The sequence below is a fragment of the Sebastes fasciatus genome, chromosome 4 (genome assembly GCF_043250625.1).
Source record: "Sebastes fasciatus isolate fSebFas1 chromosome 4, fSebFas1.pri, whole genome shotgun sequence".
In the NCBI taxonomy this organism is placed as follows: Eukaryota; Metazoa; Chordata; class Actinopteri; order Perciformes; family Sebastidae; genus Sebastes; species Sebastes fasciatus.
In genome coordinates this window covers 7028090-7039917 of record NC_133798.1, presented here as the reverse complement: position 1 = coordinate 7039917, position 11828 = coordinate 7028090, and the positions used below count along the sequence as shown (strand labels likewise).

The following is an 11828-nucleotide window of genomic DNA, read 5'->3' as shown; positions in this document are numbered from 1 at the left end:
CTTACATGTCAGAAAAAGAACAGTTCCCAGACAGTATGTGCTCACACTGGTATGACACACCGGATGAAATAAAGGATTTCCTGGCGCTCATCGTCACGCTCAGAATAGCTGGAGGACCAGTCTGCTGAGGCCTGGCTGTCAATGTTGTGTTTCATCATTTTTGCATAGACACTTAACATTCCATAGTGTCTGATCATTTACAGTAAATTCTACGTTAAGTTACCGAGAACACTTGATCTCGTGTTACCACCTTCTGACTGTCTGTGTTATGATACACCGTACACCATGATGGAAAATAACAGCAGTCTAAACTGAAAGACGGGGAGTTGAAACTGTTGTTTCAGTTTGTACTTTCGTTACTGATGCATGAGGAAGTTTTGTAAGATGTCGCCCGTGAGTGTCATTCATTTACGCCAAAGGAATTAAAACACCAATGTGGTCAGCTACTGTATATGTCTCATACCATTTCTTTCTGTTTATTTTTTGTTTGGATGCGACCAAACACCAAGGCCCAATTTGTTTTCAATTGAGTTACGTTTTGCTCCCAATCTAGAATAGAAATGCTTAAAAGTGCATAAAGAGAGAACAGTATAAATAAATACAAATGTTAGTTTAAATGTATGGTTTAAATAAACGCAGAGTTAATGTCGGAGTAAACCAGATTATTGCACAGCTGAATTTTTGCACTAAATTATTGTACTGTTGAAGATATAATAAATTATGGGATTATGGCTGCTGATAGGGGTAAAAAACACTAAATATATGTTGTGTGTATATATATATATATCTGCTCCTTTGCTCCTCTGCCTGCCTTCACTCAGCTCGCTCCACCTCACATGCATGCGCGCACACTCCACACTGCAGAAGACTTTGTAGGTCTGAGAATATCTAGTAAATATACAGTGGACGTTTGTGCAGAAATAAATGCTGCAGCTCCTCCAGACCAATAGAGGTTTTCCGTGTCATGTGAAGTGACAGGGCTCCGCAGCGAAAATTAAGCTACAGATATTAACTATCATGCTAGGTTGTCGGGAAGGAGGCTTAAATTGGGCTACATTTTAGCCAGGAAAAACTGGCATGACCATTTTCAAAGGGGTCCCTTGACTTCTGACCTCCAGATATGTGAATGACAATGGGTTTTATAGGTACCCACGAGTCTCCCCTTTACAGACATGCCCACTTTATGATAATCACATGCAGCTTTTTGCATGCAGTATAAATGTGTTATTTTTGCCTATTCTAAAATGGTGTATTTGAATATTTCTGCATACTGGGGTCCCTAAACAGTCTTGAATTACATAAATTGGGTCTCACTGTAAAGCTGAGACTCTTGTGGATTCAATGAGCCCAACTGTATTCACGTGTGATGATGTTAGTCCCCATAGGAGACATTTCATTGTAGTGAGACCATTTTTTAAAACTTGACCTCACTGTATAAAATGACCTGTGGTGACCTCTAGGATAATCACAGCCTCATGAAACTTTACACCTACAAACGGCAGACCTAGAGCATTGAGAGGAAGGATGGCTTTACTAGGTATATCGACAGAAGGGGAGTTTCTGAGCAGTTTATACAACAGAAGTGCTCGCCATCCAATCACCGAAAAATGTAATTCGTGCGGAAATCTCCAAATGTCAAAAGTTTTTGATCCCAAATCACAGCATAGCTTTTCTATGGTGTTCCTCAAGGTCTTGGTGTCTTAATATGGTATTTTGGAGGATTATTGATCATTTTTATCAATTCTCCAGTGGTACAAAATAGGTTAAATTTTGCACCAAATCTGTGTAACAAATGGTATCAACCCAAATATTGCTGCAACAATTTATGAGACATAACAGAGCATGGGGATGACCATCATATACTTCTATCATAATGTTCTAAACCCTTATACACTTAAATAATTAAGTAATTAATTAATTCATGTTTATTTCTGATTTATGTCTAGAAGAACTTGAACTCAGGTTCCCAGCTTTCAGTTGATGTACACCACTTCTATGTGACATCTACTGTTGACCTGCTATCTCCCCCTAAAGGCCCCCTGAACCACCCTAAAAAAGACTAAAACGGGTCTATTGTGGGTCTCAGAGGGTTAATAGCCTGACAACAGTCTAATCAGCTGGCGTGACCGGCATGACGCGCTGCAAATAAAGTTGAACTGGTCTCAAACTTATTTTCAGCACTCCAGTGACACGGTGAAGCGTCAACCAATCATACGTTTTTGTTTTACCCTATTACGTTCCATCTAAAAAGATGCCGTTAGCCAGTTCCCAGTGCTATTTAACCTAATAACTACGTACTTCAACAGCGACTCAGCAACAATATAGCTGGCCATTTTGTTGCTTTGGACGTTCGTAGTGTGAACACAGCATCACAAGCATTCTTTTCTTTTTGCCACTAGCAGGGCTACAATCCAGCAGTTCAGACCTTCATCACATATCAGTCTTCTTTCCAGTAGTAAGCATTTAATATACTGCTCTCCACATAGAGTTGTGTTTCTGCAAATTGCTTCTGATTGATTTGAATGTGTGCTGAACATGAACAGATGCTTTATGTCTTAAATGTGAACATGGTCAAAATGGGTTCAGTGTGAATTGAGTGTCTCGCTGGGTTTATGTGTATGATCAGTATACGTTGTTTGTGCGTATTGGTCGAGAAAAGTCTAGACAGGAGATTAACAAACGGGACTACGTAACGTGACCAGGACGGGGGTAATTCAGTTAACGTGAGCAGTTCTCGTGACTGCTCCCAGATTCCAGCTAACCTGGGTCTTGTGACTGGTGTGATGCGGGGAAAGGTTTGCTGACACGGCACTTTGGAATTTGGTACACAACTAGGTTAACGCTGAGATACTGTACGGCTAATAATTGCCATAACTGACCAATGCTACACTGGTTGTCAATGGGAATAACGGAGTGTTAGGCTGATTATAATAACAGATAACTGTCAGCTGTGTGGTACAGTGCAGAAATCAGTCGCATGATAAATGTTCCTCACTTCACACTACACAAAAGATCATTTGCTTTCCGTCTCTACATGTGTCATAGTTTCAGATTTGCTCATCATGGTTTAAAATCTGCTCCAGGGGCTTTTCCACTTGAAGCAGGACCAGTCAAGAAGACATGACACAATCCTCTTCTTACAAATTCAATTCAAAATTCTTGCTCAATTTAATACACATAGGAGTTCTGGACTTTCAGCCTTATTTGGTCTGACTGTTAACTTATGTTGGCTAATGTTAGCAAACAACTTGTTTTGTAGGCATTGCTATGACTTAGTGAGTCCTCTGTTTGTACTACTGTTAGTATTTACTGTTGTCATGAGGCCTCAGAAGCTGCTGTTCAGAAAAAAAAAGGCTTGCTTTAAAGGGCTAGTGTGTTGGATTTGGTTGCAGATTGCAACCAACTGAGTACCCCTCTGCTCACTACTCCCTTTACATGACTGTGATAACATGAGCCACCGAGTTCAAAATCGCGGTAACGTCGTTCTCCTCGCTCAGAGGTCATCCATACCATAATAACACTACTTTAAGAGCAACGGAAGTCCGACAGCGGCTGGCGGTACCACTGTTTTGCACATTGCGGCTCACGTTTCCGCAGTTTCACAAGCGTGTCGGAGAACTACGGTGGCCTAAAGGTAACCTAAAAACGTGAAAGCCTCTCTCTAGAGCCAGAGTTTGGTTTGTCCGTTCTGGGCTACTGTAGAAACACGGCGGAGCAACATGGAGGACTCCGTGAGGAGGACCCGCTCTCTATGTAGATATGAAGGACTCATTCTAAGCTAACGAAAACACAACCATTCTAAGTTTCAGGTGACTATACACTAATAAAATATAGTTATGAATATTATATTCCATTTCTGCTGATGGAACCCCGAAAATGCAACACAGCATGCAGCCTGTTAATGCTGCTGTTAATTTGCAAAGACAAAAAAAATCAATAACAGAGCATTAACAATCCAAACATACAACAAATGCATAATAACAAATGTTAACCACTGGTATGACTAACAGCATCCATCATACATACACACATTATCATGTTTCTTTTCTCCGTCGTTAAGTCATATGTGTATGTGTGTATATATATGTATACATACTTACTTTCAGTGTCATTAATTCATATTTCATACGGAATCTCATCAAAATGTTTCTTTGGAATCATTTCAGGTTACGGACTTCCTTCCAAAAAACAATCAGTATTTTATTGATAAGTTCTGTAATATAATCAAATTGTCCATTGATGCTGTGATGTACATGAGAATGAAATTTAAATTGTTGACATACGTATATCTTCAATACACAAATTTACTAATTCTATTTAACAGTGTTTGTTAAGACCATGAGATATTTAACAAAATAATTTCCATTATTGCAAAATCAACACCTCAGTCTGGCTCTATGACACATTACATTCTTGCAGCACTTATTTCTTTCCCCTTTGGCCTTCATTGACTGTTGACACAACAGCAGATAGTCTGCCGGCGGGCAGCTCGGCGTGTTGTAACTTGTCTCCAGAACAATACTGGCTCGAGTGCCCGGGTGACTGGGTGGTGCTGCGGCAGGAAGGACTCTGCTGATGGGGGATTGTGGGGGCGGAACGGAATAAAAAGAGGCTGGAGGAGAACTGCGGGACGTCCCGGCGGGAACATGTGAAAACCTCAGAGCTGACACAGAGGTGGTTGTTGTTGTGAGTCGGGACCCTTGGGATGGGAAGCTGTGAAGCCTCTAGAACCTTGTCAGTTATATTCAGTACAGACTGTTGCACCTTGCTGCTCTGCCCTAACACTCACCTGTGTTTCTAAAGCCTCGCTCCCTCTGGTTCGTTCCTCCGGGACTTTCTAAACAGTGATGTCATCAAGCAGGATTTTTTACATATAAAACATAATCACTTGACCTGAAGTGCACTTTTCAGTTTGTATTTTAGGGATGTGAATGGTCATTTCCCACCTCATATCCAGGTATTTATATACCCATATGAGTTCACTGCCATCACCTCGGTACAATGAAGGTGAATGGAATTTAGTTTGTGGTATTTTTGAAAAAATAGTGATTCCTTTTTTCACTTTTATCTTTGAACACTTTAGTATATACTTTATACCAAACAAATAGTCCCCATGAAATTAAACTGTGACACTGTTCCTGGACATATTGCTGTAGATTTTTTTCATCATTTTCAATGATGTGAGCCCCAACATATATACTGTAAAAACAAAGTTTGGAAACTTGTGTTTGGTGGATTATTTCTCTGTTGTTACAATGCTAATGGTCATTGTATTTTACATCGTTGGAAAGCCTGTTTATTTACCTTCGCAATGATGTCCAACTTGTAAGGATCATGCATTTGTGGGATGAGCAGCACAGCTGATTATGTGGGTAGCGCCCAAGAAAAATTTGCCAAAATGCTCTGCCAACGGTAAACAGTGTATTCTCATAAGGCTACCAGGAAGCCTGCAATGACTGCCCTTCACTGTCAGGCCCGTTTGCGCTGGTGTCGACAACACAGAAAATGGAACCTGAGCATGTGGGGGAATGTCATGTTCAGTGATGAGTCTAGATTCTGTCTGCCAAAGTTGGATGGCAGGGTCAAAGTATGGAGACGACGCGGAGAACGCTATGCTGATTGTTGAACCGATGGAGTAACCGCTTTTGGTGGGGGCAGTGTCATGGTGGGGGGCGGCATCTCCCTCACTGGCAAAACAAGGCTTGTCATCATTGAAGGCCATCTCAATGCAGGGAGATATCGGGATGAGATTCTGCAGCCAGTGGCGATCCCATATCTCCACAATCTGGGACCTAACTTCATCCTCCAAGATGACAACGCTCGCCCCCACAGAGCCAGGGTTATCACAGACTACCTCCACAATGTGGGAGTAGAGACAATGGAACGGCCTGCCAAGAGTCCAGACCTCAACCCAATTCAACACTTGTGGGATCAGCTTGGGCGTGCTGTACGTGTTAGAGTGACCAACACAACCACGCTGGCTGACCTGCAACCAATCCTGGTTGAGGAATGGAACGCCATCCCACAGCAACGTGTGACCAGGTTGGTGACCAGCATGAGGAGGAGGTGCCAGGCTGTTGTGGCTGCGTATGGATCTTCCACCGCTACTGAGGCTCCTGACGGTGTATTAAATGAATAAAGTGTAAAATTGCCAATATGTCTTGTTTGTTCCTTGTTACTGATAGAGAGTTCAATCATCCAATCCACCAAACAACTCAAAACAAGAGTTAACACCAACAGGAGAATACACTGTTTACCATTGACGGAGCATTTTGGCAAATTTTTCTTGGGCGCTACCCACATAATCAGCTGTGCTGCTCATCCCACAAATGCATGATCCTTACAAGTTGGGCATCATTGTGAAGGTAAATAAACAGGCTTTCCAACGATGTAAAATACAATGCCAATTAGCATTGTAACAGCAGAGAAATAATCCACCAAACACAAGTTTCCGAACTTTGTTTTTCCAGTTTATATATATATATGTATCTCCCTGGGCACTTTACAGCAGCCCACTGCTCCTAAATGCTTAGGATGGGTTAAATGCAGAGGTCAAATTTCATGTTTGTAGGCTATATGTATGTGACGATAGCAATAAAGTTTAATTTTATTTACCTTTTCTGTTGACCTTTTTGACAGGAGGGTATACAAGCTATGTTGTTTAAATGCTGACAGGAAAAAATTACTGAATAATTGAAAGGTGCGGATGGAATCTGGTTAATCAGAGGCGCTATTTAAAGCAACAACAACCTGGGAAGCATTAAACCAACCGGACCAATAGCATAACTCAACTTTCTATGGCCCACTTAAATATTTAAGTTGATGGAAACATGAGCACTGACTGACTTATAAGTGAGTGTTAGTGCTGGAATGGTTCTTTAAGTGGAAGACATGACTTCAGGGCCTTGTATTGTTCAACATCCGCCCTGCTGAAGTATCCATAACAAAGACAATAAATATCTTCCGAGGTGTGGCAAGGTGTGCTCCTCTCTCTGTGCCGTAACTCAGCTAACCTGAGTCCAAACTTGATCTGGTGGAATTTTATTTATCATCGAGACTGGAAAGCCAGCTAATGGCCCCTAGAGGCTGTGATATTCATTACACACTACAATATGATTACAAATAGGTCGAGGAAGGGTGAATGATTGAAAGAAAAAGTCCTCTGAAATGAACCTAAACGTGCGTTCAGACCATTATAATAGTTTTGAATGTTCAATTAGTTTTTATTATATTTGACTTTTGATTTCATTTTAGTTTCAATTTCGTTTTCAGAGTGTGCCTGCTAGTTTTAGATTCAGTTCAGAAAGGTTTAGTTTTACTTTTTATATTGGCTATTTAGTTTTAGTTTGTTTTAGTTTGGGCCAGCTGTAATGTCTCAGAAGTATGTAGCTACATATACATACAAAATACATAGTTGGAGAACTGTAGGAATGGCCATAATGTTTAATGTTCAAAGGAGCAATATGTAAGACTGACAGCTAGCATTTAAAATGGGTACCAGCAGCCCAAAAAATTAAGATTAAAAAACGAAAACGTTCATTTTTTAATTTGATTTATATTAGTTTTTAACCAGGCGATATTGTTTCAGTTTAGTTTGAGTTTTTCCTTAAAGGATATCGTTTTATTTTGTTTCAGTTTCTAGCAATATTTTTCACTGCTTATTTTCATTTTCGTCTCCATTTTAGTTTACTATAATAACCCTGGTTCAGACAGAACGCCAAGCAAATTTTAGACAGCGCAATTGCATAAAAAGAGGATGGAAAGACATGCCAGTTATTTTATTGTGCATCTGAGGAGTTTACATTCTACAGTTAAAATTCACATATGGTGGGTATTTTTTATAAGTTGATTCAATGGTTAAACTTAATTCAATTTGACTACATTTAGGCAAACAAAATAATAAGTAGATAAAAGCTTTAGCGTTCTCCCCCAGAATGTTAGTCCTGTAGACCTCCAGTAGACCTCCCATTTGGTAAATAAAATGAACACAGTAAATGTAGAATTAGTTTGGAGGACACGTGACATCAGTAATTCTAAAATCCAGTTACATTACATTACATATACTGGTGTCGAAGGACTGAATGAAGTGTTGTAGTGGTAAATAGAAATGTATAGGGTAAACCATGGCCACCAATCAGTCGTAATTATAAGGAAAAATTACTTCAAATTCAGCAAACTATTAATCATTATTTTTCTTCCAAGAAGTAGGTTGTTTTAATATCTTGCCTCATGATAGGGTGAGTTACCCTAATGTGGGACACCTATAAGCTCCAGTGGCTGTAGGTCTTCCTCAAACAAATAAAAGTAAATAAAATGATTGGTTAACACAAGCTGTGGCGTCAAGTGATCAAAATCACATGACATCTCCAATGTCCAATCCTAGATCAGTGTGTAACGATCATCAAACTGGAAGCTACCAAATTTCAATGACATAGTGTTTAGACAAAAGTAATGTTAAGGGTTTACATTTCTTATAAATAAAACAATCCTGCTAGTTTTTATCAGGATATGTTTAAGATGTGTTTGTGATGTGTTTAAGATGTTTAAGATGTGTCCCACTGTAGGAAATAGGGTTTCGAAGATTGGGACAGGATGATTTGCTTAATGTGGGACGGCATGAATTGTGCAATATCAATGGTTATTTATAGGGTTTTAGTCTTTTAATGCATTATTTAAGATATTTAAAGTGAAGGGCAAATTATATTCCATAACTGGAGGTGGCTGCATCTCTGTTAAAGTTGAGTTCAGTTATGAGTTGTTGTTTTTTTCTAATTTCTGCAGGTTGTTGTTTTTAAGCCTATGAATTACAGGTTACTCAATAATTACCCATAATGCAGTGTGTGGTAAGCAATGGTTTTATGCAGGTTCAGGTTTAATGTGTTGCCTCAAGGTTTGATGTGTTGGCTTCTAACAGGCCCTCTGCCTGTTACGGTTGTATGTGTTCCCTGTATAGCAAAATAAAAACATTTTAATGGTTTAACATTTTAACTTTACAGTGCACAGCACATTTTTATCTGTGCATTTAATTAGGCCTTCTTTGTATAACAGATAGGCTATTTAATGTCTTTTTAATATGACTAAATGATTTAAAACTATTATAGTCTTGTTGTTTTTTTATGTTGTTTGATTCTCCATGTAACATCCACCTATAAACCTAGATTTTATAACAGTAATAACATTGTAAGTGGTAAAATTACTGAACATGGGATCATTGCACATTTAGCCTGGAGTGTTCCCTACATTAATTAAGGTGATTTTTAGGCCTTTTAACAGACTTTTCGGTGTCCCACATTTCGGACATGACTTTCCCACATTAGAAAATCAAGATTTGTGATAGAAAACGTGGCATTAGAGTACTGATATGTCTACCATTTCTTTTATGATATTTGGTGATATTTGCATTTTCTTTTTTTGGTTTGATTAGGACACATCCTGGGGATTTGGGAGTGGTACTGGGTTTGGATTTAATATATTGGCTTCATATCACAATATATTCCAGAAATCTGAAATGCAATATCTATAGAGTAAACCGTGGCCACTGATCAGTCGTAATTATAAGGAAAAATGACTTGTGATAAATTCAGCAATCTATTAATCAATATTTTTACGTTGTTTTAATATCTTGCCCCATGATACTAACAGCCCATTATGATTACCATAAATAATGCAGGTTTCTATCAGCAGGTATTAAAGGTCCCATATTGTGCTCATTTTCAGGTTCATACTTGTATATTGTGTTTCTACTAGAACATGTTTACATTTTGTAATGTTCAAAAAAAACATTATTTTGCTCATACTGTCAGCCTGAATATACCTGCATATTTAAGTTCTGTCTGAAACGCTCCGTTTTAGCGCATTTTGAGGGAATTGCAACAGAATTGCGTTGCTAGGCAACAGCTTGGGTCCATGTGTACTTCCTGTCAGCTGATGACATTCACATACACTGCAACAGGAAATTACCTGGGACACATTTAGAATGTTTACGTTTAAAATTATGTCAAGGGTCTAAATATTGTATATTCGTGACATCACGAATGGGCAGAAATGACAGCTTGTTTCAAATGCAGAGTTTCTGAATACGGGCTGTGTGTATTTCCCTGTGGATTGAGTGTTTCGATACTTTCACAGTATTTATATAGGACTTAAGCCTGCTTTATAATAAAGAAACATGAAAATCTCACTTTTTTTATTTTTTTTTTGTTATGTGTGTATTTTTTTGTTTGTTTTGTTGTTGTTGTTTTTTTTAACTCTATTCTTTCTTTTTATCATTATTGTTGTTATTTCTTTTCTTGGTTTTGTTTCGGTTTTGAATGTTGAGGTTGTTTTCTGTACTTGATGGGTTTGTCTGTAAGGTCATCTACTTAAAAGTTGGTTTATAAACTGTTGTAATTACAAACAGTGGATTGCATATATGAAAACAGCCTTGAAAAAAGGGAAAAAATAAAATAGAAAAAAAAATAGAAAATCTCACTTTTTTATAATATATAATATGGGACCTTTAATGTTAGTAAACTCTACCTGAGTGATGTCACCGCTTCTTCCTCTCTTAATACAATCACCTGATAATGCATCAACACCTCGTCATAACTCGTCTCGTCTGCGCACCTTCCCAGGAAGATGATGTGGATGTTCAACAACAGTGAAAGAAAAAAAATGAGGACTATTCTCATGAAGTCCCTGCGCCCTCCTCCATGTTTCTCTTTTTTTTCCTCTCAGGAGGAGGAGGAGGATGAGGAGGAGTAGTGGGGGGGTGGGGTGAGCGTGCGCCCTCGGCAGACAGTCAAGCGCAGAAGACACAGGACGGGCTCATCCGCTCGCCTCCCCATTGACGTCAGTCCGGTATCACATGAACCACAGCGGACCAATCGGCGCTGCGCTGCCGGAGAGAGAGAGCTGGCTCCTTTACACCGAGATAGATAGGGGGAGAAAAGAAAAGACTGAATAAAAGGAAACCGTGCCAGTGAAGCTTGTAATGACCACCAAACGCCGCGGAGGAGCGTAGACACGGCCGCCATTGGATATTTTAGACCGTTTTCTTCTTCTTCTTCTTCTTCCCGTCCGTCTCTCGCTGTGGATTATTGTGTTTTTACGCACACTGGAGGCGGACGGAGTGGATAAGGCCATGGCCCTAACATACTGAATAGCTCGCTGTTGGTGCTGGTGGTGGTGTTGGGAGGTAGAGGAGACGAGACGAGTACCGTGGAGACAATATCTGGGGAGGAAAATGGTGGATTATATCATAAAAAGCTTCCCTTGTCTGGATATCCTGCCATAAGACGCTGTTTCGTGGCGTTTCTTCTCGTGTCTCAGGTCGTGTTGTAGCGATCGGTAGGTAGGTAACCCCCACTCCTCCTCTCCAAACGACCTTATCCATTTCTATTCCTCCACATACATGTAGGATTCTTTGTGTCGTTTCGACGCGTAAAGCCTCCCCGTCACCGAGAGGAACATTTGGAGACAATAAAGTGTTGGATTACCGCGTTATGGATTTCACCAGCGGTGGTGGAGGTGGAGGCGGAGGAGCCAACGAGCTGCACAACAACCAGTTCTATCAGTGCGAGGAGAACAAGCCTCTGCTGGGGGAGATGTCGGTGTCGGTGTCGGAGGGCAACAACAACACCAAGCTGAGCGCGGGGCCGTGCAAGAGGAGCCTGCACCACTGCAGCAGCAGCGGCATGCGCTACAAGCTGCTGCACGAGGGCGACATCCAGGTGTGCGTGGTCAAACATCCGCGCACCTTCCTCAGCAAGATCCTCACCTCCAAGTTCCTGCGGAGGTGGGAGCCGCACCACCTCACGCTCACCGACAGCAGCCTCACCTCGGCCACT

The 11828-nt window shown here is 40.3% G+C and overlaps 1 protein-coding gene across 1 annotated transcript in view; it reads left to right on the top strand.

The window, feature by feature from the left end:
* The first annotated feature begins 10821 nt into the window (after window positions 1-10821).
* Window positions 10822-11828, top strand: part of cmip (c-Maf inducing protein) — a 57690-nt gene continuing 56683 nt past the window's right edge. Inside the window, exon 1 of the mRNA XM_074631730.1 lies at window positions 10822-11828. Coding sequence (XP_074487831.1) covers window positions 11484-11828 — 345 coding nt within the window. The 5' untranslated portion in view covers window positions 10822-11483.